Raw genomic sequence first — 25,862 nt, 5'->3', positions numbered from 1 at the left:
TAGTCGGTGTTGGCTCATCAATCAGATGTATGTTGGGATGCCCAGGTTTCTGGGTATTCAACAGGAACTGTTTGGTTAGCATCTCATTTCTCTCCCTGATGGGTAGTATTCTCGCCTCATTATGTAGATGGTGTTCTGGGGACATAAGAAGACAGCCCGCATCGGGAGCAGCTCAGAGCAGTATTTTGGCAGGCCTGTAGCTTCTTGCAGTGAGTAGTTTTTAGGCTTGGCGACCATATAAGGGACGCGTAGCATGCAATCGGATGGCCAATTGCTTTGTATGTGCAATGAGCGTTTCTTTGTCTTTTCCCCAAGTACTGCCAGCAAGGGATTTGAGGATATTATTACGGCTCTTTATTTGCGGTACAATTGCGGCTGCATGCTCACCAAAATGTAGATCCTGATCAAACGTCACACCCAAGATTTTGGGGTGCAGGACAGTCGGTAGCGTAGTGCCATCGACGTGGATGTTCAAAATGGTCGACATTTGGGACGTCTATGTTCTAATTAAGGTCGCGGAGGATTTAGTCGGTGATAATGCCAGGTTTCGCGAGGCGAAATAACTGCAGAGATCAGGGAGGTAGCCATTTATTCTGTTGCAAAACTCATCGATCTGCGGGCCTGGGCCTGTGACTATTATTGTGCAGTCATCGGCGTAGGAAGCGATTTAGTTAATTTGTTGGGCGTGTTCTTCGAGTTTCATCGCTTTATTCGTCTTTGGTAATGAATTATCGCACTTTTTCGGTTTTTCGAAATTTACGATATCGAAAAAGTGGGCGTGGCTATAGCCCGATTTCGTTCATTTTAAATAGCGATCTGAGATAAGTGCCCAGGAACTTACATACCAAATTTCATTAAGATACCTCAAAATTTACTCAAGTTGTCGTGTTCACGAACAGACAGACGGACGGACGGACGGACATGGCTAAATGAATTTCTTTTATCGGTCAGATCATTTTGATATATAGAAGTCTATATCTATCTCGATTAGTTTATGCCATTACGGGGTACCGTTATGCGAACAAAATTAGTATACTCTGTTAGCTCTGCTCAGCTGAGTATAAAAAAAAGCACAGCTAATATTAAACAAAAGTGTGGATAAGACGCCACCCACCGGCGCCCCTTGTTTAGTTATTCTGGGTTTTGATGTAACGTTTCTGAACTGTTATTGATTTAAAATGCTATATTCCAACGAAATATTGGCTATCAGCGCAATACCGTAACGCAATGCTGAGCTAACCATACTTATTGGGTATTGGCAAGTGAAGCTTGCATACAAGCTTTGCTGCTACTTCAGCTAAGCAAGTAACTCACTCAAAGGCGGCAGAGACAAGCAGATGAATAATTGGCAAGAAGGCTGAGCTGCGTTTTTTGACGTGACAGTCGCTGGGATAGGCGTTGAATTGTTTTCTGTTTTTGTTTTTGCCGCGGCTATAATATTTATGCAGCTTGTAGTGATTGTTATTTTTTTTATTATTGCTGCTTTTGCCATTGGCATTTTTCTTATCGCTGGTTGGCGATCTATTACAGGTATAAACACACATACACACAAACACATTAATTTAATCTTATTTTACTCAGTGTAGCTTCTTTTTCAACAATTTTTATTTCTGTTTACAGATGATGCTGATTGAGGAAAAAAATAAATGAAAAAGCGCACAAAAAATTTACATTAAACTAAAATATTTCCATTATGAAAATTTCTCGCCAAACAGACAAGCACACAAAAGTGAGGCAGTGTTTTCATGCTTCTATTGAAAGAAGTGGATTGAATATATCTCTGGTATTTTTTTTTTCTTTCTATACCCAGCTGTACTTGTACACAGCGTATTATAACTTTGTTTGGATAACGGTTGGTTGTATAAGGGTATAAAGGATAGATATAGACTTCCATATATCAAAATCATCAGTATCGAAACAAATTTGATTCAGCCATGTCCGTCCGTCTGTCCGCTAACACGATGACTAGAGTAAATATTGAGATATCTTCACCAAATTGGGTACACGAGCTTATCTGCACCCAGAATAGATTGGTATTGAAAATGAGCGAAATCGGATGATAACCACGCCCACTTTATATATATATAACATTTTGGAAAACACAAAAACCTGATTATTTAGTAAATAATACACCTAGAATGTTGAAATTTGATGTGTGGACTGATATTGAGACTGTTGAAACAAATTTGAAAAAAAAAAATTTTAAACGGGCGTGCCACCGCCCACTTGCGACAAAATCAATTTTACAAATATTATTAATCATAAATTAAAAATCATTAAACCTATTGTAACAAAATTCAGCAGAGAGGTTGTCTTTACTATAAGGAATGCTTTGAAGAAAAATTAACGAAATTGGTTAAGGCTCACGCCCACTTGTATATAAAAGATTTTTAAAAGGGCCGTGGATGAATAAAATAAGCTATATCTTCGCAAAAAAGAGCTTTATATCAATGGTATTTAATTTCCCAAGTGGATTTATAAAAATAAATATGAAAAACTTGAAATTTTAAAAAATGGCGTGGCACCGCCCCTTTTATGACTAATCAATTTTCTATGTTTCGGGAGCCATAACTCGAAGAAAAATTAGTTCAAAATAGAACCATATGTACATATATGTATTATTGCGCAGCCTTGTAACACTATTAAGCACACAAAACAAACAACAACAGCATTTCAAGTGTACAGCTGGGTATGTAATGTTCGGTTTCACCCGAACTTCGACTTCCTTACTTGTTTGACTTACGTTTGCTTTTCTTTTATACGCTTTTTTCTTAACGCAATTGAATTGAAATATAACCTTATCGATTTTGGGTGAAACTTTGATGGCGTGTCATCGGGTTAGCAGGTAAAACTCGTTGGTATCTCAAATGGTGTAGGGTTAAAAGTGGCAAGGTAGCGGCATTTAATTTGATTGAAGATTATTGGTTGCACTTTAATGATGGGAAATTTTTTGGCAAAACCATCAAATTAAGTAAATATTTTTGGCTGCCAAGAAAATTTTATTTTTTAGCTGAGATAATGGTTAAAGATAAAACACAACGTTGGTTATAAACCTATAGTTGTGCAGGTTCCATGAAAAACTTAAGAGTTGTCAGTAGTAATCGATTTGAAGGCCGTTATCGACTGCGATCGTACCTCTCTTGCAATCACTCCTACCTGGAAGGATACTATCAAGACTGACAAATCAGTTTCCTAATCAGGAATGATGATTAAATCACTTCTGAAGAAAACTCTTGAGAAGCTCAGGTGAGTGTCTAGGGATAATCTATATTATATTTCTTCATGGAGGTTCCATACATCTTAAAGTTACAGAGCCGTTGAAAACTGTCATGGGAGTTGATCTAGTTGATCTTTAATGGCTTATCACAGAGGGAGGGCCCTTTTGAAAGAGATTGAACCCTGTGCGCTGCCTGAAACTTGTTTACCATAGCTATATCTTTGACTAAGCTGCCAGATCACTGGAGCGTTTTCCAAGCGGAAATATTAGCCGTAACCAAAGCATTGGAAACACTGGAAGAGAATAGCTAAAACTGCAGCCGTGCTAGCTTTTATATTGACAGTCAAGCAGCAATTAAGGCAAACATCTCGCATAGTACAGCATGTAAAAGTGTATTAGAGTGTAACCCGTCTCTGGAAAGACTCGGCACGGGGAAAAGTATACATTTATATTGGCTCCCGCGGCATATGCGAATAGATGGCGGATGAACTAGCTAAAAAGGGCGCATCCCTGGAAGCTTGCTCCGTGTACGTCCCAATTAGGTTGGGCCATATTAAGAGAAAGCGAGACGTGAACATGTTCGACCAAGCGCGTGGCTGTAAAGCGCGAAGATTATGTGTAGATCTTGCAACCTTAGACCAACAAAGTTGCTTCTATCATTCAAGTGAGAGGGCAGTATACTCATGACAGGTATTCTGACTGATAGCAGATATAAGAAGTGCGGGTTGAAGGAGGATTTAGGAGTGGTACAGCTGTCAGATCTAGAAGCAACAAAAGGCATATGTGGGTCCTAAAAGTTCTAGTATTTGTAAAGAGGGCGGAGTTATTTTATAACATAGGTCGTGTTTTTGATAGGGTTTTTCAATTTGGTCGCTAAGTAAGCTTCTGGTAATGCTACGGACTCATTCAGTCTATGCGACGTCCTCATGAAGCAGCCATTTCAACCTAACCTATACCTTTTATCTTACTCGGTCGTGCAGTTTGTCTATAGATTGTTGATAGGATATTTTTGGTCGACGGAACTTATCACTTACTATCGTATTGACTAAAAGTCATGTATTTCATTTTATATAAAAAAAGAGGGGGTGAGTCACACAAGAAGATTTTGATCGACATTGCCCAGTTCCGAAATATTCTGGGAGTTAGCATCCATTCAAAACTGCCAATTCATCCATGGGAATTCTCCACGCTGCCGCACAGCCACCAAGTGCATGCTCGGTGCCTTCTCGGAATGCCAGGATGGTATTAAATTATTGTCTAGTCGATTGTCAATCCAATCCAATTTTGGCAAAACGTTTAAAAAACCCCTAAAGAAGCCATCTGCCCTCTTTATTACCCTACAGAAGGGTTGAAGGCAGGATTTGTATTATTTTCCATAAGGTGTTCAACAACCATCACAACTGGCTAAGTCCCAATGGAGTTTCATACTTTTAGATATTTTCCTATATTATTACTACTCGCATCGACAAGACCATCCTGAAAATGATATCTGACCATCTCTCCGAAAGCGTACCTTGTCTATGCGGAAACACTGGTAAAAAGGCCTCCCTTCTCCTTTTTGAACTTTCTTAGCGCTGCGTTGGTTAAGATGTCATCTATTCCGGTTCGTCGACTGTTTAGTTTTTTGTTGTTGTTGTTGGTGTGGCTGTACTCTGACCTTATTAGCTGGGAGAGTCTATGGCCACTTAATACTTGCGTCAGTTGGTATTTCAGTTTATCGTGATTCTTCTCTTACCGCTGCTCTATATTCTGCGCTAAGGTGAAGGTCCACTGCCTCCAGCTCGATTTCTTCCACCGTGTTTGTCACATAACTATTGTTCGTAAACTTGTGCCTTCAGCTGTCAGTATAACTGCTGTGATTTACTAAAAAAGAACAAGGCCTGCGTCGGCTGGCTTATTTACAAAAGGGCTCTGCTAAATTTAGATATAAAGGCTCACGAAATTTTGAGGTGTCCGTTGTGTACCGAACTCTTTGGGAAACAGGGCATCCATATACTTATCCCGACTCAGAAACCTGGTTTACGGATAGATCAAAATTTGATTACAGAAAAACGTGAGCTGGGATGAACTTCAAGAAATCGACACAAATGGGATGCTACCCCACTATTTACCAGGAAGAAATGCATGCAATAAAAGTTTGCGCTAGATGAAGTCTACGAAGCTAGTGGATTAATGCATTGAAGTTCTAAATGATTTGGAAGTCAAAAACAAGACTTTGTTGGGATGGGTTCCCAGGCATCAGGGACATAAAGTTTTTAAAGAGGCAGACTATCTAACCTAGCAGGGTACTATAGCAGCATTTTATGGTCTCCAGGCCTTCTATGGACTCACAAAGGAACACACTAGGGAAACAATTAGTAAAAATAGATTCCTTAAACCGATCAGACGTGCTATTTGAAAGCTAATTTTAAGTCAATGTATACTCTTTAATATTTTAGGGGAGGCTTTGAGGTGGTCTAACAATCCCCTATGGATAGGAATAATTTATTTACAGCACACTATGAGCCATTAACAGTCTCATCATACATAACAGCGAATTTAATAGACCTCAAGAATGGGTTCAGCATGTGGTAATATATGTCGATTAGGCCGGGTCGATTTGTGGGGAGGCAACAAAATCGCCCATTGCTCTGTGAAAATCATATTCTAGGGATCAAAATAAGAAACTTTGCCGAAGGGTCGAACTTTTGGGTAGGGGCAAATTTTGAAAAATTCCACTTTGACCCATTTAGAGTGCTCCAAACGAGTCCAAATGTATGACCGACCCCCACTAACTTTGGATGCCCGACCCACCGATGCCAGTGGCACACCCCCTGGAACCCTCCTTGGGGTTCACCATACAAACATTTCAAAAAATCGCCGGTTTTGCACTTTACATGAAAAAATCAGCGAAATGGCTATATTTTTTTTTTTTGGAGTTTATTTTTCTCTTTAGAAATTTATTTAGTCAGAACATATGTAAATGAAAAAATGAATTTAACTTAGTAATAGAAAAGAAATTAAAAAAAATTATTAGAAATTAGCGTTTTTACAACCCTTTTAAAACCAAGGCATCACTGTGGCACAATTGCAGATCGTAAAATTGCTTGTGTTGTTTTTTTAAGCCACCGCAAGACACAGCAAGTAGAATTGAAATTACCATTTCATTCTTATTACCTCGTCTCGTAGACCATATATAATGCAACAGTTTTTGTGAATGCATTAAGTCGTTGTGAAGAACTCAAAGTGTGAAGTGCTAATTTCAGATAAAAAAATATTTCAAAAAAAATAATAAGTGAAGTTGTAATATTACCATCGTGGTCATCTGTATGTCCATTCTGGTGGACATGGATTTTTGCCATGTACTGGCTAGAATACGGTTTCTATGCCGAAAATGTGCAATCAATATGCGCACTAGTTTGTACTCACGTGATTTCTGTTTACGCTTTAAATAAAATGTTCACCACTCTTAATTGTAATATGTTTAGAGTATATTTAATAAAAAGTTATATTTAATTTACACAAATGAAGTAACCGGGACTATATATATTTTTATAGTTTTAATTTACACATCAAGTGCAGGCACGACCGGTCAGTTTCAATGCGCGGAATTAATTGGCTTCTATTCATTTGACAAATAGCCCTTATCGTGAATGTGTTGTTTTGACAGGTAACCCTTATTGTGAATTGTGGTTATGTTTAATAAGCATTGCTTGACTTTATGGTCACGCAACACTTACCGTAAGGGTTACCTTACAAAATGACCATTCCAAATCAAAAAGTTTACAATGAATCCACCATCCTCTAAACCGCAAGATGAAGCAACTACATCAACAACTATCGAAAACCCAATGAGTCAAATACCCAAGCATGATGTTACTATTTTTGGTGTGTCTACTGATTTAACTGATCTCAATTTACCAACCCATCTGGATATCTTGAAATATTATTTTTACTTAAGCCAACGTGCTAAAACAGAACAAAAAAAGTTTTCCCATAAATCATTCACTACTCAAGTACAAGATAAGTTGATTGGAATTTGGGAAAAACTTGATATGGAAATAATGATGGAAAAAGTGTATTTAATAAATTGAATAAATTGCTTGACAAGTATCAAGAGCAAATCAAGAGAAGAAACAACACCCAACAATTTACAGAGTATGTAAAATCTTTGGAAACAATTTTTTACTTGTGAAACTCTTCCGGTAAGTTATTGCTATCACTCATTTATTATAATTGTCAACCATTTTTAATTATTTTATTATTATATATATTCAGGTGGTGGACGGCTTCCAGAAAATTGAGTTGCAAAATATGCCCCGTGCTCCAGAAAAAATTGAATTTTCCACCGATTCGAAGTACTTATACGACATGGCCCATGCAATTACTAGCGGCGTGGTTCCGTTCATTGGTTGGTCACGATTTCCAGAAACTCGTTTACCCAAAATTGTCAATCAAGTAATTAAAGATAATTCATATTATGCGCATTCGGAAAATATCTTGTTATCAATGTTGTTTGATGATAGCAAAGAAAAGCGCGACTGTGCCATCAAGAAAATTCTACGCTATCGAACCGATGTTGACGAGCCAATGGAACTTAGAGTTTATAAAAAACCAGATATAAACTTTAATTGCACAAGTTATACGTAAATGATCAATTTGAATGATATAAATATCGTATTTGAACCACCATTCACGCGAAGCATTCCGTACGATACATTGAAAGAATATTTAAATCAAGATGATCCACCGTTTAATTATCCAAAAATTCCATCACACATACAAGGAATGGAACGACATGTTCAATTGCTAGCTAGCGTTTCCAAACGGGTTATACCGGAAAATGTAGAGGCTGTTATGGCGACGACATTAGAGAGCCGTGCGAAATTTCCCAGACTTGAAAGTAAAAAAGACTTCAAACAAAAATTTTTTTTAGTTTCTTTTCTATAACTCACTTAAATAAATTTTTTCATTTACATATGTTCTGACTAAAAAAATTTCTTAAGAGAAAAAATAGATATTATTATAAATAAATAATAAATATTATTATATTTTAAAAATATTTTTATTTGCCTTCAAATATTATTATTTATTAAATTTTGATGAGCTCGAGGCAATTTCAATTTTTTAAACTGCCTCGAGCTCATCAAAATTTAATAAATTAAAATATTATTATAGATAAATAAATAAAAATAACAAATAACATAGCCATTTAGCTGATTTTTTTATGTAAAGTGCAAAACCGGCGATTTTTTTTAAATGTTTGTATGGTGAACCCCCAGGGGGGTTCCAGGGGGTGTGCCACTGGCATCGGTGGGTCGGACCTCCTAAGTTAGTGGGCGTCGGTCATACATTTGGACTCGATTGGAGCACTCTAAATGGGTCCAAGTGGGATTTTTCAAAATTTGCCCCTACCCAAAAGTTCGACCCAAATTGGGGGACATCAGAATTCGTTTTAGAGGTATGGTTCCTTCGGCAAAGTTTCTTATTTTGATCCCTAGAATTTCCACAGATTTCCACAGAGCAATAAGCGATTTTTAAATCGACCCGCCCTAATGTCGATAGATTCGACGTTGTTGGCACGAATTCTATTACAGGGAGTTTTCTGAGATAGGACGTTTTCAAAACGTCAGACGCCCTTTTCATTAAAAGGACGAGGGTGAATTATTTGAGTCTTTGAAGAACCTCCTAGAAATTTTCAAGGAATCAAACATAAAAACCTTTGGAGGGTTTTCGCAAATCTCTTTTCAAGGTGAAAGCTTACATAAAATTATCTGGGCGAGGCAACACATACAGCAGCTTGACCTCGTGCACATGTCATGTAAGTCAATTACGCTACCCACTATGCTACACCAACACGGTGGTGTATGTAAATTCATCACATGCAAAATCGCACAGGTGGGCATAAACATAAAATGGATTTATTTGTTTACCATTTACACATGCTGACAACTAAAATTTCAACTAACTCCTGCACAGGCAAAGTACCACGCAAAAATGCTCTGAGATAATCATAAAATAACATCAAAATATATTGTTTTCGGCATTAAATGGTCACTAGCCAAGCGACGACAACTTTTAGTTTCAAACGAAAACAACACCAAACAAAATTTAAATTCAGCAAATAGCATTGGAAAATTGGGGGGAAATGTGTAAAAATACCACTTTCAGCTTTCTTTGGCAAAACTATGAAAACAAGCAAGCCAGTGTATGGACATGCGCATGTATGTATATATAAAATATTAGGGAGGATCTTAATTATTTATAAATTCATGAATTTGATTGGTGATTGAAAAATTGGAATACTGAAGATTTCTTTTCTAACTCAATATTTTCAAAGTATATTGCCACATGTTTGAAAGCTTGAGTTAATGAAGAGATGCAGCGAAAGAAATTAAGCTAGTAAAATCAACAAATCCGGTTTATCGTTGTTGAATTAACAAACACTCAGTACTGTCGCATTATGGTTAGTTCAACCGAGTTTTTTGTCAAGCAAATAAATTTGTATAGTTCTTTTAGCAGAAGAAAAAGTGTTGGTCTCAAGTAAATAATATTTTGTAAAAATTACAAATTCGCAATAAATCTAACTAATTTTTCTGTTAAAATAACTGATTTCAAAGGTCACTCCACCAGCGAACAACTGTCAAAGGAATCAGCTGATTTCCAAGGAAAATTTACTCTCACGGCGCTCACTACTTTGTTATTATGACTAACGTGCCACAAAAATCTGTCATATTAACAGCTACTGATATTGCAACCTTTTCGGAAATCTGTTATCAGAGCTAAGCGGGCGCCGTGGTATGATAGTAGCGTGCTACGCACAGTGATTGAAAATGCTATATTGCTCTGAATTTTTTTCTTTTGCTATTGCTCTGGCTCTAAATATGAACAGAGCGTAGAACAGAGCCGTATCATAAAAACCTCATAGGCTTTCTTATGCTATGCTGCGTCTTGTTTTAGAGCGGACTAGTAGCAGATTAAAATCTGCAGACGAAATGCTATTTGAAGTGGAGCGAGAGCAACAAATATAATTTTTTGTTATTTGCTTTGTTGAGCAGTTTTTACTTTTTTATGCTACGGCTCTTCTCTAAGCTCTGTACATGCTCAGAGTCGGAGCAGTAGCAGAGCATAATTTTCTCTGCTTGACTATTGAAAAAACTCAATTCAGTATCGACAATATTTGCGCAGTTGATTCAACAGCTTTTTGCTATGGATAAAAGTTGTCAGAACTATTGGTTAAATTGAACCGTAATTCAGTTAATTCTACCAGCTTTTTTCGTTCGATAGATAGCGAAAATAAGAATTATTCACAACACAGGGAATCCGCAAAAAGCAACCTTGATGACATCAGACGAGAACTTAACCATGAAGCTCTCGAAAATCCCTGGCGGATTAAATCAATTAATAGACTCTGATTAAATCAATTAATATACTGCTGCAGAACAGAATGATACGGCTGGGGTGCAACCACAATCCAGAGATGACTGTACGAAGATACATCACAAGGAGGTATTATGCTCCCTCTACCCCGGATTGTAAGCTTAGGCGGCCGTCTGGTGGATCTCAAAGTCAATGGCTTCTAAGAGATCGGCAACCCTGGTCCATGAAAAAATATGGGGGGTATTCTGCGTCACGGAGGACTAAATGTCAAACTTAGCAAATTGGAACTTGTTCTTTTTTACGATATGTCATGAGATCACGGCTCTCGGGTCACACCCGATTGAGGAAGTGACAGGTACTTTTTGATAGTGTTCAGTATTTTGAATGTATGCTGGACGTTGGACAGCAAGCTATGATGGAAATATAATGTAGCGGACAATGCTGGGAAAACCGGGGACGGCTTAAACCGAACATCGGCAAGAGTTGGAAGGTCTCGCAAAGGAATCGTAAACTGGCTTTGTAGTTTCGTTATAAAAAACGGGTGTCCTTATTTTCTAATGGAACGCATTGTACTCTTCTAGTACCAAAGGCTGACAACTCTAATTGGCATCATTGGGATCTTAGAACAACAACTTGGTATTGAATGTCATGTTGAATATATATTCGAAGCATATTGCAAACAAGACAACTGCATTCGGGCGTTAATTTCGCTTCGTCATATTCTGTATGACATTCGCGGGCATTCAGAGTTCCGCTGACCATCATTAGACATCACTTATAGACCTTCCTGTGTTTTTTATTTTTGTTACAGCTAAACCACTCTCTACAGGTGAAGAAGGTGTTGCTTAACGCAGGAACATTTGTCTAATCCATCCGTATGACAGCCATGTGTGTTAACGCGGAATTATTCCTAGCATTTACACACATGCACATAGAGAGAGCAGCCATACCGCTCGGGGACTGTACTGTCTCAGACACTAATGTAAAGATTTTTGTAGACAGGCCTGCCTAATTAGCATCCAACTTGATAAAATCGAGTAACATATGAAGGTGTCGAGGCTCGCTGACCTCCATAAGACGTTTCGATATCTATAAAAATTGAGGATTATAATATTGAAGAAACGGACTTGCTGTGAACCAGCCGGGAGAATTGCAAGACCTAAAGGTCTTTATGGCCATGTTTGGATAGGAAATTAACAAGCTTTCCCTTCAAGCTAAACAAATCTGCAGGGAGTGTACTTATGTGTGTCATCACAACATGCTCTCTCTGCAGAAGCTAACAGGATGAGAAGGAAGCCAATCTTTAGGACTACAGCTGGGGCGAATGGATTTACGGATGCATCATGGGCTTTCGTAAGGGAGGCAGAAGTTGGGAAAGTGGATATTTCGCTCTTAAATTCATCAGAGAAAGAAAGTGGTTCGTTTGGGACTACTTGGAAGTAATCTAGAACTTACTAAGGGCATTCAGAATGGACTAGTATATCTTTGAGTGTATGTGTGTGTGTGTATGTGTGCGTATATACATATAAAAAAGGACAAGATATCACTTGATGATTAAAAGCTGGAATTTTTTGGAAATACTTTAAATTTATTTATTTATTCAAAAGCTAAAATTATAATATGAAATTATAATATAGCTATAAAGCCATAGCCGCAAGGGCCTTAGGCTATTATACTTCAAATTGGCACACTATATTCTTCGGAAAATGTATGCAGAGTAAAGTTTGAATTTGTTGGCAATTTAATGTTGCAATGCATAGATTTTCTAAGTGGTTAAAGCTTACTTAGTAAGAGCTAGTTCTTATATAACAAATGTGCAGTGCTGCTCGTGAACGCGAACAATTTGACACCATCATTAGTTGCTTGCACAAAGCTGGACTTGTACCACGTTTTATACATAGATTTTATGATCTCTTTACTAAAAGGTGTAGGTTCGGGGTGAATAGAAGGCATCCCTTCCAACTCCTCAATTAACGTAAAGTTAAGTGATTTAAGTCTCGTCCATTTCATTAATATCATTGATTATACAAGGCTAAAATAGTATAAAAAATGGTTACGTCCGAAGTATGTCATGTCAGCGTGTCATGTCTTCCCCAACTTTTTAATAAGCAAAAACTAAATGCTTGGAGTCGCGCTCATTTCTATACCATTACTTGCTCTGCAGAGATAAAATTATAGCACATTTGAATTGTAAGTTACAACTTTCAAAATGCTCCGCGCAAAATATAAGTTTGGGGGATTTCAAACGCGTCCTTTCCATCTTCCCAACGAAAAAAGAATTTGAATTTTGCCACGCTTTACTCATCAGTTTGGGGGAACAGACTTAGCGATAGTCTTCAAAAGTTAATAGTTTTTCAGGAATCAGAAATGCGTCTCTTTTAACTGCTCAATAAGCAAAACATTTGTGTTCGGAATCACGTCCATTCCAACATCATCAACAATATATTGTTTAAGCATGCATGTAATAATAATTTAGTTAAGCGAAACCTTATACTATTAAGTTTGTAATATTTACAGCACATTTACATATACATGTGATGTTGTATGCGCTGTAAGATCTGTTAAATCTGTCGACTTCGTAAATAAATAAATCATTATACCTAGCTCTGGAGCCAGTGTATATATACCACAAGGTATAGAACAACCCTAATGTATAAAGTATTTCTTGCTTTTCGTGTCAAAAGTGACTATAAACTTAAATATTCAACAACTTTTATTGCTTGTAGGGTAATAACTCCGCTGTTTGTACAAAGTTTACTAAAACATCTTTTTCTACCCTCCCTAGTTATCGATTTTTATGCTCGCTGAGTATCGATCGTTCAACGATCAAACGCATGCGCTCTTTGCTATTTGTGGGTATTACTGGTGAGCCTAAGCAGTAACCAATACAGGTTGGTGGACTGGTTGGCTAACTTATGTTGTTATTGACGCTATTTTTGTTGCTGTTAATATTGAGCGCCATTGCCATCAAAGCGGTAAACCACCCAAAAACTCAGCGAAGCCACCACAGTTAATCACTTGGCGTGGCGCTGGTGAGACACGATAAGAGCGCGCTCGCTTCTCGTTCATAGAAAAACAATAAATATTTTATAGCTAGTCAAATGAAAAAATAAATAGAAAATGGAGACGTGAAGTTAATTAATACAAACTGAAGACGTAGAAAAGCGTGAGCCAAAACTGCCAGTGTGTGTGTTGGTGCAGCGCTTGCCGAAAAAAATTACAAATACAAAACATGGCTTAATTATATTGGCAATGAAATTTTTAAAGAAAATGTTTAAATTGTATGCGCGTAAAAAGCTTGAAAGCCAAAATTGTATGCAAAATAAATATCAAATATCTCAAAATTGTAAGTGTTTTTGTTGTAATTTGACAACATGAAAAGAAATCATCCGTTAAAAAGATCATACTAACTAACAATTTGTATCTTAATCTAAGGATTTATATATGAATATATGACAGTGTAGTGCGTTCCATAACAAAAAATTCAATCATTAAAAAAAATTTTTTCGAAAGTTAAAATTCTGAGAACTCAATGTTATTTTTATTTTTATTTTATCATGGACTCAATGTTTTCATACACTTAAATATAAAAAAAGCAATGACGGCAATCCCCGCTTAATTCATACAAATAGACAACATATAGGTAGGTAGGTTGAACTGGCCGGTCCATGAGGACCTCACATAGACTGATTGAGTCCGTAGTGTTACCAGAAGTTTGTTTTAACGACCAAACTGAAAAACCCTATCAAAAACCAGGACCTATGTTATAAAATAACTCCGTCCTCTTGGCAAATACTAGAAGCTTCCTAGGACTTAAGCCACTTGCTGCTTCTAGATCTGACAGCTGTATCACTCCTAATAGCTGGAGACAACATATAAAAATATTAAATTTGTTACAAAATATTTTTCAAACAAAAAACTTTAACGGCACTTTTTCTTATCTTTGGCAAGAATTGAATAAAAATTTACAATGATTCAACAAACAATTTTTAACTGAAAGTGTTTTTTTAATAACTGGTAAAAATGGAAAAGAGCTAAGTAAATTTTTTTTCAGCAAAAATTTGATATCTGAATGCAAATTTTTGTAAGTGATTTTGAAAAAAAAAATTTAGTTATGTATATAAGATGTTAAAAAAAATTGAAAAATAAATAAAAGGTTCGTAATAATTCGAAGATACCTATTTAGAATTAAAACTCAAATCTCAATGCATAATAAAATACAAATTTTAAATTTGTCACAAAAAAATTTTTTTTTCACACAAAAAAACTTTTACAACACTTTTTCTTACAAATGCAAAAAGTGAATGAAAACTCACAATGATTCAACGAAAAATCTGTATTTAAAAGTTTTTTTTTAATAACTGGAAAATGGACAAGGCTATAAAATATTTTTTTCAGAAAAAATTTTATTTCTGAAAAAGCAAATTTAGTTTTTATATATATAAACAATAAGAAAATTAGAAAATAAATAAAAATTTCGGAATAATTCGAAGATACCAATTTCAAAATTTAAATCTATTCTTCTTAAATCATTAAGCTTAATTAAATTTATATTACAAAAGAATTCAAAGTATGTTTGAGCTCTAGGCCAATATATACATATGTTTATTAAAATACAGCAAATGTGTTTAAACAATGTATATTTATTTGTCGAATGGTTTGTCTTGCCAAAATATTTCGACTTCAATCTGAAGTCATCTTCAGGAACTGAAGAAGACAAACCATTCGACAAATAAATATACATTGTTTAAACACATTTGCTGTATTTTAATAAACATATGTATATATTGGCCTAGAGCTCAAACATACTTTGAATATATTAACTAAAAGGCCGGAATACAAGAAATTAATTACAAAAGAATAAAAACCAAAAAGTTCAAAAATCAAAAATATATAAACCTCTTAAATAAACTCAGTAAAAAAATACAAAAAAATTGAGTAATTTAAATAAAACAAAAAAAAAATCAAGTAAACTTAAAAATAGTTTTGAAAGAGTTAAGTTGTTACAATTTTTATTTTATTTTTTTTTCAATTTTACCTAAGCGTTAAATTGCAGATGGTTTTGTTTAAAGTTAGCGAAAGAGTTAAAAAATAAAAACAAAATAAATAATTTGCATAAACAAAAAAAAATTATACAAATTGTTTTGAAAAATTTCAACTTATACCAGGATTGGAAGATTTTACTTTACATATTAAAACTTAAAAGAAATTTATTTCTAGAACAATTTTTTAAAAACATATTTTTAATACTGATTCGCTGAGTTTTTTTCTTTTTTCACTTTCTGTAGAATTAATAACTTTTTAAATTTTTTTTTAGTTAAAACTTGAAAAATTCAAGACGCTACAAAATTATATGGCCACAAATTTATTTTAAATTCTCTTTAAGAATTTCGGTTACAAAATTTTCAAAATTTTATATTTTATTTAAATAAATTTTGCCATGGAATAGAAAATTTGTGATTTTTAAGTTTGAAATCATTTTTTATAAAATAAAGAAGGCACAAACAAGCACCAAAACGCGGGGGAGAATGAAGGAGAACGTAATTTTTTTCTTTATAATATCACCGACCAAAACTCGAATTACTTCTGTGCAAAAATGTGTGGTTTCAAATGTTCTTCACTGTATGCATCAATGAAAGGCCTTATGCATATCGATCACCTAGGCCAATAATGAATTAAGTCGAAAATCTGAACTTTTGAAGTTGTGCATACTACCGGGTACAACGTATACCCATATTTCTACTCTATTTAGGGTGTGCTTGAAAAATACTAAAAATTACACTGGCGCATATGGGATGAGTTAGCCGGTCAATAAGGACGTACACATACACTGAATGTGTTAATTTTTGCCTTCCTGAATATTGTCATTTTTTTACTTGATCGCAGTTTTCAGTTTTACAGTTTACAGTTTACAGTTAGTGTCAGTTTTGTTCGATAAAATCACTTCAGCCACGTTTTTAATGCTCGCCACTGTTTCGTGCGCCGATTACAGTGTCACGTCATAACAAATACCGTTAAAATCAATATATTTACTACGGCACAATTAACCATTTATGTACATTAAGTGTATACACCCTTCAATTACGCATTTGGCTCACTCAAATATTCAACACGTACAAACATAATTATAACGCGCACTTTCCAATTCTTATCGCATTAAAAAAAAATACAAAAATATGTGTTTTGGTGTTGAGTCCGTGGTATAAGTTGGCTATTTTCCTTGTAGTTGTTTATGTAAATTTTTTATATTATTCAACAAATGGAGCTCCAAATTTAGTGTCAATATAATCTTAACGAGCACACACGTTTGGCGAAGGGATTGACGCTGTTTTTAAGGCACTCATTTGGATTATGCTAATAAAACTATAACCGAATAAATTAGCTGATTATTTAAACACATTTATTACATATACATATAAACAATGCTGCGACTACATTATTGTATAACGTAATAAAATATAAGCTTAATGCTTAGTGAATGTGAATCTGTTAAATCTTTTAATAGTTTTAGCCATGACAACTTGTTTTTATGCATAAAGTTCGTGTCCTAAGTCTTTTGAATTGAATGGTCACATTTCGATAGCCAACTTGTGTGCAATGTAAGTGTTAGTGAAAAAACTTGGAAAAACGTAGAAAATGTTTAATGAAGAGTAAAAACAAACGCCAACGAAATTATGGAAACCGCAGAATTATAACAAAATAAGCTTATAAAGTTAATAAAAAAAAATAAAAGCAAAACCAATCAATGAAGAAACACTACTCTACTGGGTATGTAGCAATAGTAAGCTATTTTTGGATTGTATGGGATTAATATAAACAAAACAACTTTACAAATAGTTTAATAAAAATTAAAGAGGTAATAGTGCAGTGTGATTCTCAATAGATTCCTGTATTTTGACCAATTCGTGCGCCGTACGTAGGATTAACAACCCAGGCACATAAGGAGTCATCTCCACAAGCACTGCATATAAATTTAGCGGTCTGAACCCGATGAGCAGCCTCATCCACAACAATTCGGCATAGTCATATGCGTATAAATGTCTGGAGAGTCCCGTTCTCACAGGCCAATACCAAAAACTCGCTGGTGCCAAAAAGCACATGAGCGGCCAGGCTTTTTAAGTGGTTAGCAACGTTTTTTTTTTTTATCTTTTTCCAAAGTACTGCGGGCAAGCGAATTGAGAATTTTGTTGCGAGTTTGTACTTTGGATAAATTTCGGAGGCATGTGGCATGAAGGTGAGAGTGTTATCGAACGTTGCCCTAAAGATATTTGGGTAACTTACAGTCGGTAGCGTAACACCAATGACGTGAACGTCCAGCATTTGCGTCGCCTGTTCCTCGCACGTCGTTAACAGAGTGACCGTGAATTTGGTCGGTTGGTACCAGATTGCGTGAGAAGCATAAACAAGAAAGACTGTGGATATATCTCCTCATTCTAGAAGCTAATTCGTCTATTGTAAGGCCAGGCTCTGTTGCCATTATTGTGAAGTTGTCGGCTTAGGAAATGCTAGTAACTCACTCTGGTAGAAAAGCAGTTTTTATATTTAGAAATTAAACAGAAGTGGGGATAGGGCACCAGCCTGTGGCGCCCCCTGTTTCATTATCCTAGGTTTGTAAGTTCTGGTCCTTAATCTAGCCGACGCTTGCCAACCATTCAGATAATTTCGGTTCATTTTCTCGACCGATTGTTACGAAATTTTGTGAGCATATTGATTAGGTCTGAGAATCAGATCTTACATTTTTTTCATTTCCCAAAATGGTATATTTATTGTTTTTATAATTTCAAAAATACATACAACCCTCTGGAACTGGAACTAGGATTGGAGATAAGGGATGGAGAAGAATTAATTATTAATTAGAAAAACGAGAAAGCAGAAAGAGGTTGAGAAAAATAGAGTGATGTATATATATATATATACGGAGCGCGGGAGGAAGAAGAAGAAGCAGCTAGAGAGAAAATAAGGGATGAAAAAATGGAAAGGCAGATAGAAACTCGGAGAGAGAAGTGAATAAAAGGATAAAGAAAAGGGGAGAGAGGAAGAGGGCGAGTAAGAAGTAAAAACTTTTTAAAAATTATGCAGCTAGACCAAAGCTTGTTATTTCATAGTAATCTAGGCCAAACGTGCTATATGTACCAAATTTCAGCAAATCCTATCATAATTAGTGACAACAAGTAAGGAATTCTAAGTTCGGGTGAAACCGAACATTACATACCCAGCTGTACACTTGAAATGCTGTTGTTGTTTGTTTTGTGTACTTAATAGTGTTATAATGCTGCGCAATAATACATCTACATATGGTTCTATTCTGAACTAATTTTCGTTTAAAAGAAGCAAAAAGGATACAGAGGCTACCACCAATGACCTTGAGCGGGTAGTAATGCAGTTTTCCTTCAGATATGGGGATTTCCCTACTGTTTGTTTTAAAATAAAGATATAACAGAACAAAGAACATAAAACACAAGTGCCATTGTACTAAAAAGCGTTATTACAAAACAAGGGCAGAGTTATTAACGAAGTTTTCCAACTTTTACTAGAAATAGCTTATTACCTGCATCTACGCACTTTTACGAAATCTTTTATATAAAAGAGGGCGATTTAACCGATTTAGTCCATTTTTACTGAAAATATTTCCTGTTAAACAACAAATTTTTCGTCGAGTTATGGCTCCAGAAACGTTGGCAAATGCATTGTAAGAAATGGAACTGCCACGCCCATTTTTCACAATTTGAATTTTTTCGCATTTCTTGTTAAAATGGCACAAAATACGATTGGTACAAACCAATTTTTCGCTAAGATTTAACTTATTATTTTTGCCTACTACCCTTTTAAAAATCTTTTATATAAAAGTGGGCGTGGTCCTTAACCGATTTCGTTAGTTTTTCTTCAAAGCATTCCTTATAGTACAGGCAACCTCTCTGCCGAATTTTGTTACAATAAGTTTAACAATTTTTGATTTATGATTAATAATATTTGTAAAACTGATTTTATCACAAGTGGGCGGTGCCACTCCCATTTTTAAATTTTTTTTCAAATTTTTATCGAGAGTTTCAATATCAGTCTACAGGTCAAATTTCAACATTCTAGGTGAATTATTTACTAAATAATCAGGTTTTTTGTGTTTTCCAAAATATTATATATATTAAAAGTGGGCGTGGTTATCATCCGACTTCGCTCAATTTCAATACCAATCTATTCTGGGTCCAGATAAGCTCGTGTACGAAATTTGGTGAAGACATCTCAATATTTACTCAAGTTATCGAATTAACGGACAGAAGGACGGACGGACAGACGGGCGGACGGGCATGGCTCAATCAAATTTTTTTTCGATACTGATGATTTTGATATATGTCTATATCTATCTGGCGGTCACCGTGGTGTGATGGTAGCGTGCTCCGCCTACCACACCGTGTACCTTGGGTTCGCACCCCGGGCAAAGCAAAATCAAAATTTTTGAAAAAGGTTTTTCAATTAGAAGAAAATTTTTCTAAGCAGGGTCGCCCCTCGGCAGTATTTGGCAAGCGCTCCGAGTGTGTTTCTGCCAGGGAAAGCTCTCAGTGAAAACTCATCTGCCTTGCAGATGCCGTTCGGAGTCAGCATAAAACATGTAGGTCCCGTCCAGCCAATTTGTAGGGAAAATCAAGAGGAACACGACGCAAATTGGAAGAGAAGCTCGGCCTTAGATCTCTTCTAATCTATCTCAATTCCTTTATACCTGTACAACCAACCGTTATCCAATCAAAGTTATAATACCCTGTGTAGAAGTACAGCTGGGTATAAATATTCTTTTAGACGAAACGTAAGGTTCTCCCAGAATCTATATTTTAGTTTTTTCATAAATTTACTGAAGGTTTAGTATGTATGCATTGGTTAACTTAATTTTCGTTTTTTTTTTTCTTGTCTATTTTCAGTTGTAAAAATTTGCCTTCAACCTAAAACCTTGCTGCCACAAAACATAGAAATTCGTTAAAGTTGTAAACAAAAAACAAATTTGCAAAAAATTTACAAGCTCCAAACCACCTACCCACATAACTCACAACAAATCAAACCATTGCTTCCTTTTTTGCTTCTTTTGGAATTTGACAAAGTCACAACATTATCGCAAAAAGTGTAAAAAATGGCATTACGCCTACGACGTGATGTACAGAAAGCATCATATTATGTTTGGTTTTTGGGTGCCGAGGAGGCGAAAGGTTTGCGCGGTACACGTGTCATCAATTCAGTTCTGCCGTATCTGATTGATCGGTCACGAGGACAAGAGCCGCTTAAGGTGACGCTGCAGGTCTCTCACAAAGGCATCAAAATTTTGCAGGTGAGTTTATGTGCTTGTAGTGGCTATGCAAAAAAAATTCAGTGCAAAGCTTGAAAATATTTAGGTCATGTGGTGTTATGTTGTGTCATGCTATTTCGTATTATATATTACATTATGTTATATTATTTTGTTTGGAAATCGTATTTCGTGTTATCGTATTTACAGCTATATATGCATGACATTATACTTAACATCCGTTGTGAACTATTTTCTTCTGATTTGATTATGCTATGTAATGTCATATATAACGTACTGTATATCTACGTAACAATAATTTTATGCCTCTGTTCTAAAGAGTTATTTCTGGGCACTCACCCTTTGACAATGGATTACTTTATTTCACTCTTGACAAGGTGCGCCCAACTAGATTTTTTTAAGTTACTCGTACATTAGACTGTATTCTGCAATAGTACCTATAAGTTTAGCAAGCCATAGTACCTTTCGTAGTCATAAATCAGAAATTGGAAGTACTAGGTACCAAGGCACTTCTACAGAAGAAGTCACAACCCCAAGCCCACACATCGATGAGCTTTGTAATAAAATAAACAGCTATCTCCCTAATCTCTCCATTTTTTTCTCCTCGCGAAACTTTATTTACAACACAGACACGGTAATACTGGGTGTGACATTCGATCAGGATCTATATTTTGGAAAACATGCAACCGCAATTGCACCTAAAATCCCTAGCCGCAATAAAATTTTCAAATCTCTTGCTGACAGCACTTGGGATAAAGACAAAGGAACGCTCATTACCACCTGTAAATCAATTGACCAGCCGATTGCATGTTACGAGTCCCCTATATAGTCGCCAAACCTAAATGTTATTTGTTGGAAAAAAAATTAGGCCTCCAAAACTGCGTTCTCAAAACCGCTGCAAGCTGTCGTCTTATGTCCCCAGAACACCACCTACACAATGAGGCACGAATACCAACCATTAGGGAGAGAAATGAAAAACTAAACAAACAGTTTCTGTTGAATACCAGAAACCTGGGCATCCCAACAGATATCTGATTGTAGAGGCCACACCTCCCAGGGGCTTAAGAAGTCATCTCCGTATGCATTATGAGGAAATACGGCACCTGAAACACACAGCCGTATGAAGCAAAAAAAAACACAAACAGGTCCTCAGTGATATCCACAAACAGGCGCCGAACCTCTATGTTAGGAATTGGCCGGAAACCCGAGATTTTGAAGAAAAATCTCCAGAACTCGCAGAAGAGGAATGCACTCTCACCGGTGTGACGCGCGTCACACTAGCTCAACTCCGATCTAGGTACTGTAACAAGTTGAACTCTTACCTATCCAGCATCAATGTATGTCCAGCTTTGAATGTGTCTTCCCACATGACACCAACTATCTTTTCAATTGCAATGTGGAACCAGCGCCTCTAACACCCCTCGCACTATGGTCCACCCTTGTTGAAACTACAAGTTTCCTTGGACTCCCCTTAGAGGATATTTCTGGCAATTTGTGATCTGTCGCGCCTATCGGATGGGGCGAAACACTGCAACAACAACAAAAACAACATGAGTGGTGAGAAACCTTGGAGGTCTTTTATAGGCACCTATTTTCATTAATTTAATACAGATTTCGCAGCAAACTCCTAATTCTCTACTGACCATTTTCGGTCCTCTATTAGTGGCAGACACCCGGGTGCACCCCCATGGGGATATCAGTTATCTTAAGCTCTACAAGTTTTCGTGGCCGGATGGTATCATTTCGGCCCAAAATACAGCGCTCTACTGACGTATGGCTTTCTCTCAAAGACTTTAGACCAGGGCTCTTCAAAACTGTTACTATGGCTGTGTTGGTAATGGTATTATGATAGTATTGGTTGTGGTTTAGTTGTTGATAAACGAGCAATAAATCAAGACGACTGTACGGGTTGTATGAAGCAATCCTTGTGAATCAAATTTGCACAACTGTGCTATGAATATACGACCCCTGTTTTAGACCAATCTTCTTCTCAACATCTTTATTAAAAACACTGGGGCACCAATAATAACAAGGTAAGGCGCAGACTACGGGACGTCCTAGAGCGTGAACAGCAAGGAGCCACAAAAGATTTATAGAAGTTACGTGGACGTTTGGTTTAGGGATCTAGCCCAGAACAACCTGCCCGATGCAACCATCGCTTACAAGAGACACACTGAGAAGTGTATGACCGTCCTAAAAAGATTCTTTTCCGGCAGATGCAGCAAAACCATTTCTCAGGACCGGGGTCAGGAGACGGAAGGATTGGGTTCGATACCTTCCCGGAGCAAGAGAATATGGAGCAGTCACGCTGCAAGGAGCTGCTGGGAGGATGACAATTTTTGGGACGCACGCAACAAATTAAATGGGGTTATACCCTTTACATCCCTTTACGTAATGGACACTGTACACTGATTCTACATCTTGCAAGCTATCGCGATCTTTCTGAAACTGTTAACCCATACACTCAGCCTAAATTTTTGTGATTTTATATATATGCGGCCGCCGTGGTGTGATGGTAGCGTGCTCCGCCTACCACACCGAAGATAATGGGTTCACGCCCCGGGAAAAGCAACATCAAAAATTTTAGAAACACTATTTTTCAATTAGAAGAAAATTGTTCTAAGCGGGGTCGCCCCTCGGCAGTGTTTGGCAAGCACCCCGAGTGTATTTCTGCCATGAAAAGCTCTCAGTGAAAACTCATCTGCCTTGCAGATGCCGTTCGGAGTCGGCATAAAACAAGTAGGTCACGCCCCGTCAATATGTAGGGAAAATTAAAAAGGAGCACGACGCAAATTGGAAGGAAGCTCGGCCTAAAATCTCTTCGGAGGTTATCGCGCTGTACATTTGTTTTTTTATTTATATATCCGGCAGCTACATGGAAAGTAAGGAAGTGAAATAATATAAGTATCTTCATGTTCTACGTTTCTCAGAACCCCTAGCTCACTTATCCATTGTCAAAGTCTAGATCAGGCTACGTTGGATGGCAGCTGCCACTTCAATGGAGCTCACTTTAGATAGCGTACATCTCCTGTCTTTTTTTATTAACTTCACCCGGTGATTCCACCATTCTCACGCGTGGTGAGAATTTTAAAATTTTTTTAAGCGTCATTTGCCTCTCACCGGATTCACCGTGTAATATTTTTATAATGTTTCATACATATACATACATATGTACATATATATCACTAATTTCATTTTCATTTTGTTTTATAACAGGGCTCCTCAAAACATTTTATACCACACAGTGCCATTACCAGCTCCGTGCAAACAGATGATATAGTTTCATGCGTTTTGTTGCTATATAATCCAGCAACAAAATGTCCATTGCACGTACATGCTTATCGTTGCGATTCCGAGTCTACAGCTGAGGCGTTACAACAACAATTACAGACACTAATCAATCGTCCAGAAAATCAAAAACGTTTTGAAGAATTGGAAACACGGTGAGTTGACAAAAAACAAAAACAATTTTACATTATTCACAAACTCATACAACAAGTGAGTTTGTGTCTTAAGTCTTCCGTTTGAAAAGTCTTCAAGTGAAAGTCATTCATAGTAAATTTTCGATGATTGAGCACATATTATTTGACGAATATTTAAATGTGTACGAAATTCAAGCAAGTGTAATTGTTAAATGCTTAAATATAATTTTTGGCTATAATATATGAACAATGCAAATTGTATTTGAGGAAATTGAGGAAGTGATCCCACGTTGGATAGCATCAAATAGTCATGCAAGAAAATAAATAAATTGAAGAAACGAAAGGTGCATTTGGCTAACTTTTAAAACGAAAATTAAATTACTAAAAAAATACTTAATTCACATGTGTATATGCATTTGAGTAGATAATTTGTGCATGCAATAATAAAATGCAAGTAATATTAAAAAAAAGTTATAAAAAATCAAGAAAAATTTGTTTTCCTTAGTTGCAACGTCAAATTGTTTATGCGGAAGACAATTATCCAAAATAAACATCTGACGTAAGGAATGAAATGCACCCAATATCTAAAGCATAGACTCAAAAATCAAATGAGTTTCAAAGTCACGCGCGTTGATTACACGCCAAAAAGCGCAAAGTAGGCAAATGCCTTATAATTGCCACCACTTATGATGTAACCGTCATTCCATACTCCTTTTACGGTTCTTCCTCAATCGATTTCTGCATGCAATATACTGCGATTTAGGTTTTGATTGAGGGGTTTTAGCATTATTTCGCTTACAAGTTGACATCGAGTATTTTTTAATTATTTTTCTTTGAGTCTTTATGAACAGTTATTTGATTAGTTTGCACTAAGTGCTGGTGTGACAAAGTCATTAGTTGCTTGTGTTAATAATTGAAAAAGCAAACATCGTAAATGTAGCAGTTGCATGAAAATTTTAGCCAAACTTTGGTCTATCAAATTGGATCTTAAAATCGAGTTCCCATGGAAGGTTTAAGCGCAGTTGAACTATAAAACAAGTAATGGTGTATAGGTTCGGGTGTAACTGAACATTATATACTCAAGTTTTAATTAAACGTTTATTTCACATAAATTACTTTTTCGAATTTCGTTACGAGGTATTTGTTTTTTTTTTTTTTGTTTATGAGGCCCTAGAAATCTTGTGTAAGGCTTGATCGAAATAAGGGCGTAGCACCGCCCATTGGAAGAAAAAAATGTCTAGCAATTTCCTCTTACAACAAATCTTGGTAAGTGATATATCATTAATACAAACTACTTTTCGCTAAGTTATAGCTTACTATTCTAGTCTACTACCCTTTTAAACATCTTTTATATAAAAGTGGGCGTGGTTCTTAATCGTTCCCGTCCATCTTTATTAGATATATTTCCTGCAAGAAAGAAAATATGTTATCCCAAATTTATTACGATATGTAACTTTTTCTTCGAGTTATGGCTTCCGAAATATAGAAAATTGCTTCGTCAAAAAACGGGCAATGCCACGCCCAAAAATTTCAAAAATTTTAGTATTTTCTAAGTTTTTGTTACAATTCCTCTTAGAAA

At 36.2% G+C, this 25,862-nt stretch overlaps 1 protein-coding gene across 14 annotated transcripts in view; it reads left to right on the top strand.

The window, feature by feature from the left end:
- LOC137250634 (peptidyl-prolyl cis-trans isomerase G) overlaps positions 1–25,862 on the top strand; it is a 546,463-nt gene that overhangs the window by 493,082 nt on the left and 27,519 nt on the right. For 11 of the 14 annotated variants that reach the window (XM_067783772.1, XM_067783770.1, XM_067783771.1 and 8 more), the window contains 2 exons: positions 20,485–20,885; positions 24,078–24,304. In XM_067783772.1, the coding sequence (XP_067639873.1) occupies positions 20,691–20,885; positions 24,078–24,304 (422 nt within the window). In that variant the 5' untranslated portion in view covers positions 20,485–20,690. Of the gene's footprint in view, positions 1–13,609; positions 13,923–17,081; positions 17,345–20,484; positions 20,886–24,077; positions 24,305–25,862 lie in introns of those variants that run through there. The other 3 variants (XM_067783779.1, XM_067783776.1, XM_067783778.1) reach the window with 3 other exon arrangements.

This window comes from Eurosta solidaginis, chromosome 4 (genome assembly GCF_040869045.1).
Source record: "Eurosta solidaginis isolate ZX-2024a chromosome 4, ASM4086904v1, whole genome shotgun sequence".
NCBI lineage: Eukaryota > Metazoa > Arthropoda > Insecta > Diptera > Tephritidae > Eurosta > Eurosta solidaginis.
The sequence above is the reverse complement of the archived record's forward strand: the minus strand, read 5'-3'. Positions and strand labels throughout refer to the sequence as shown.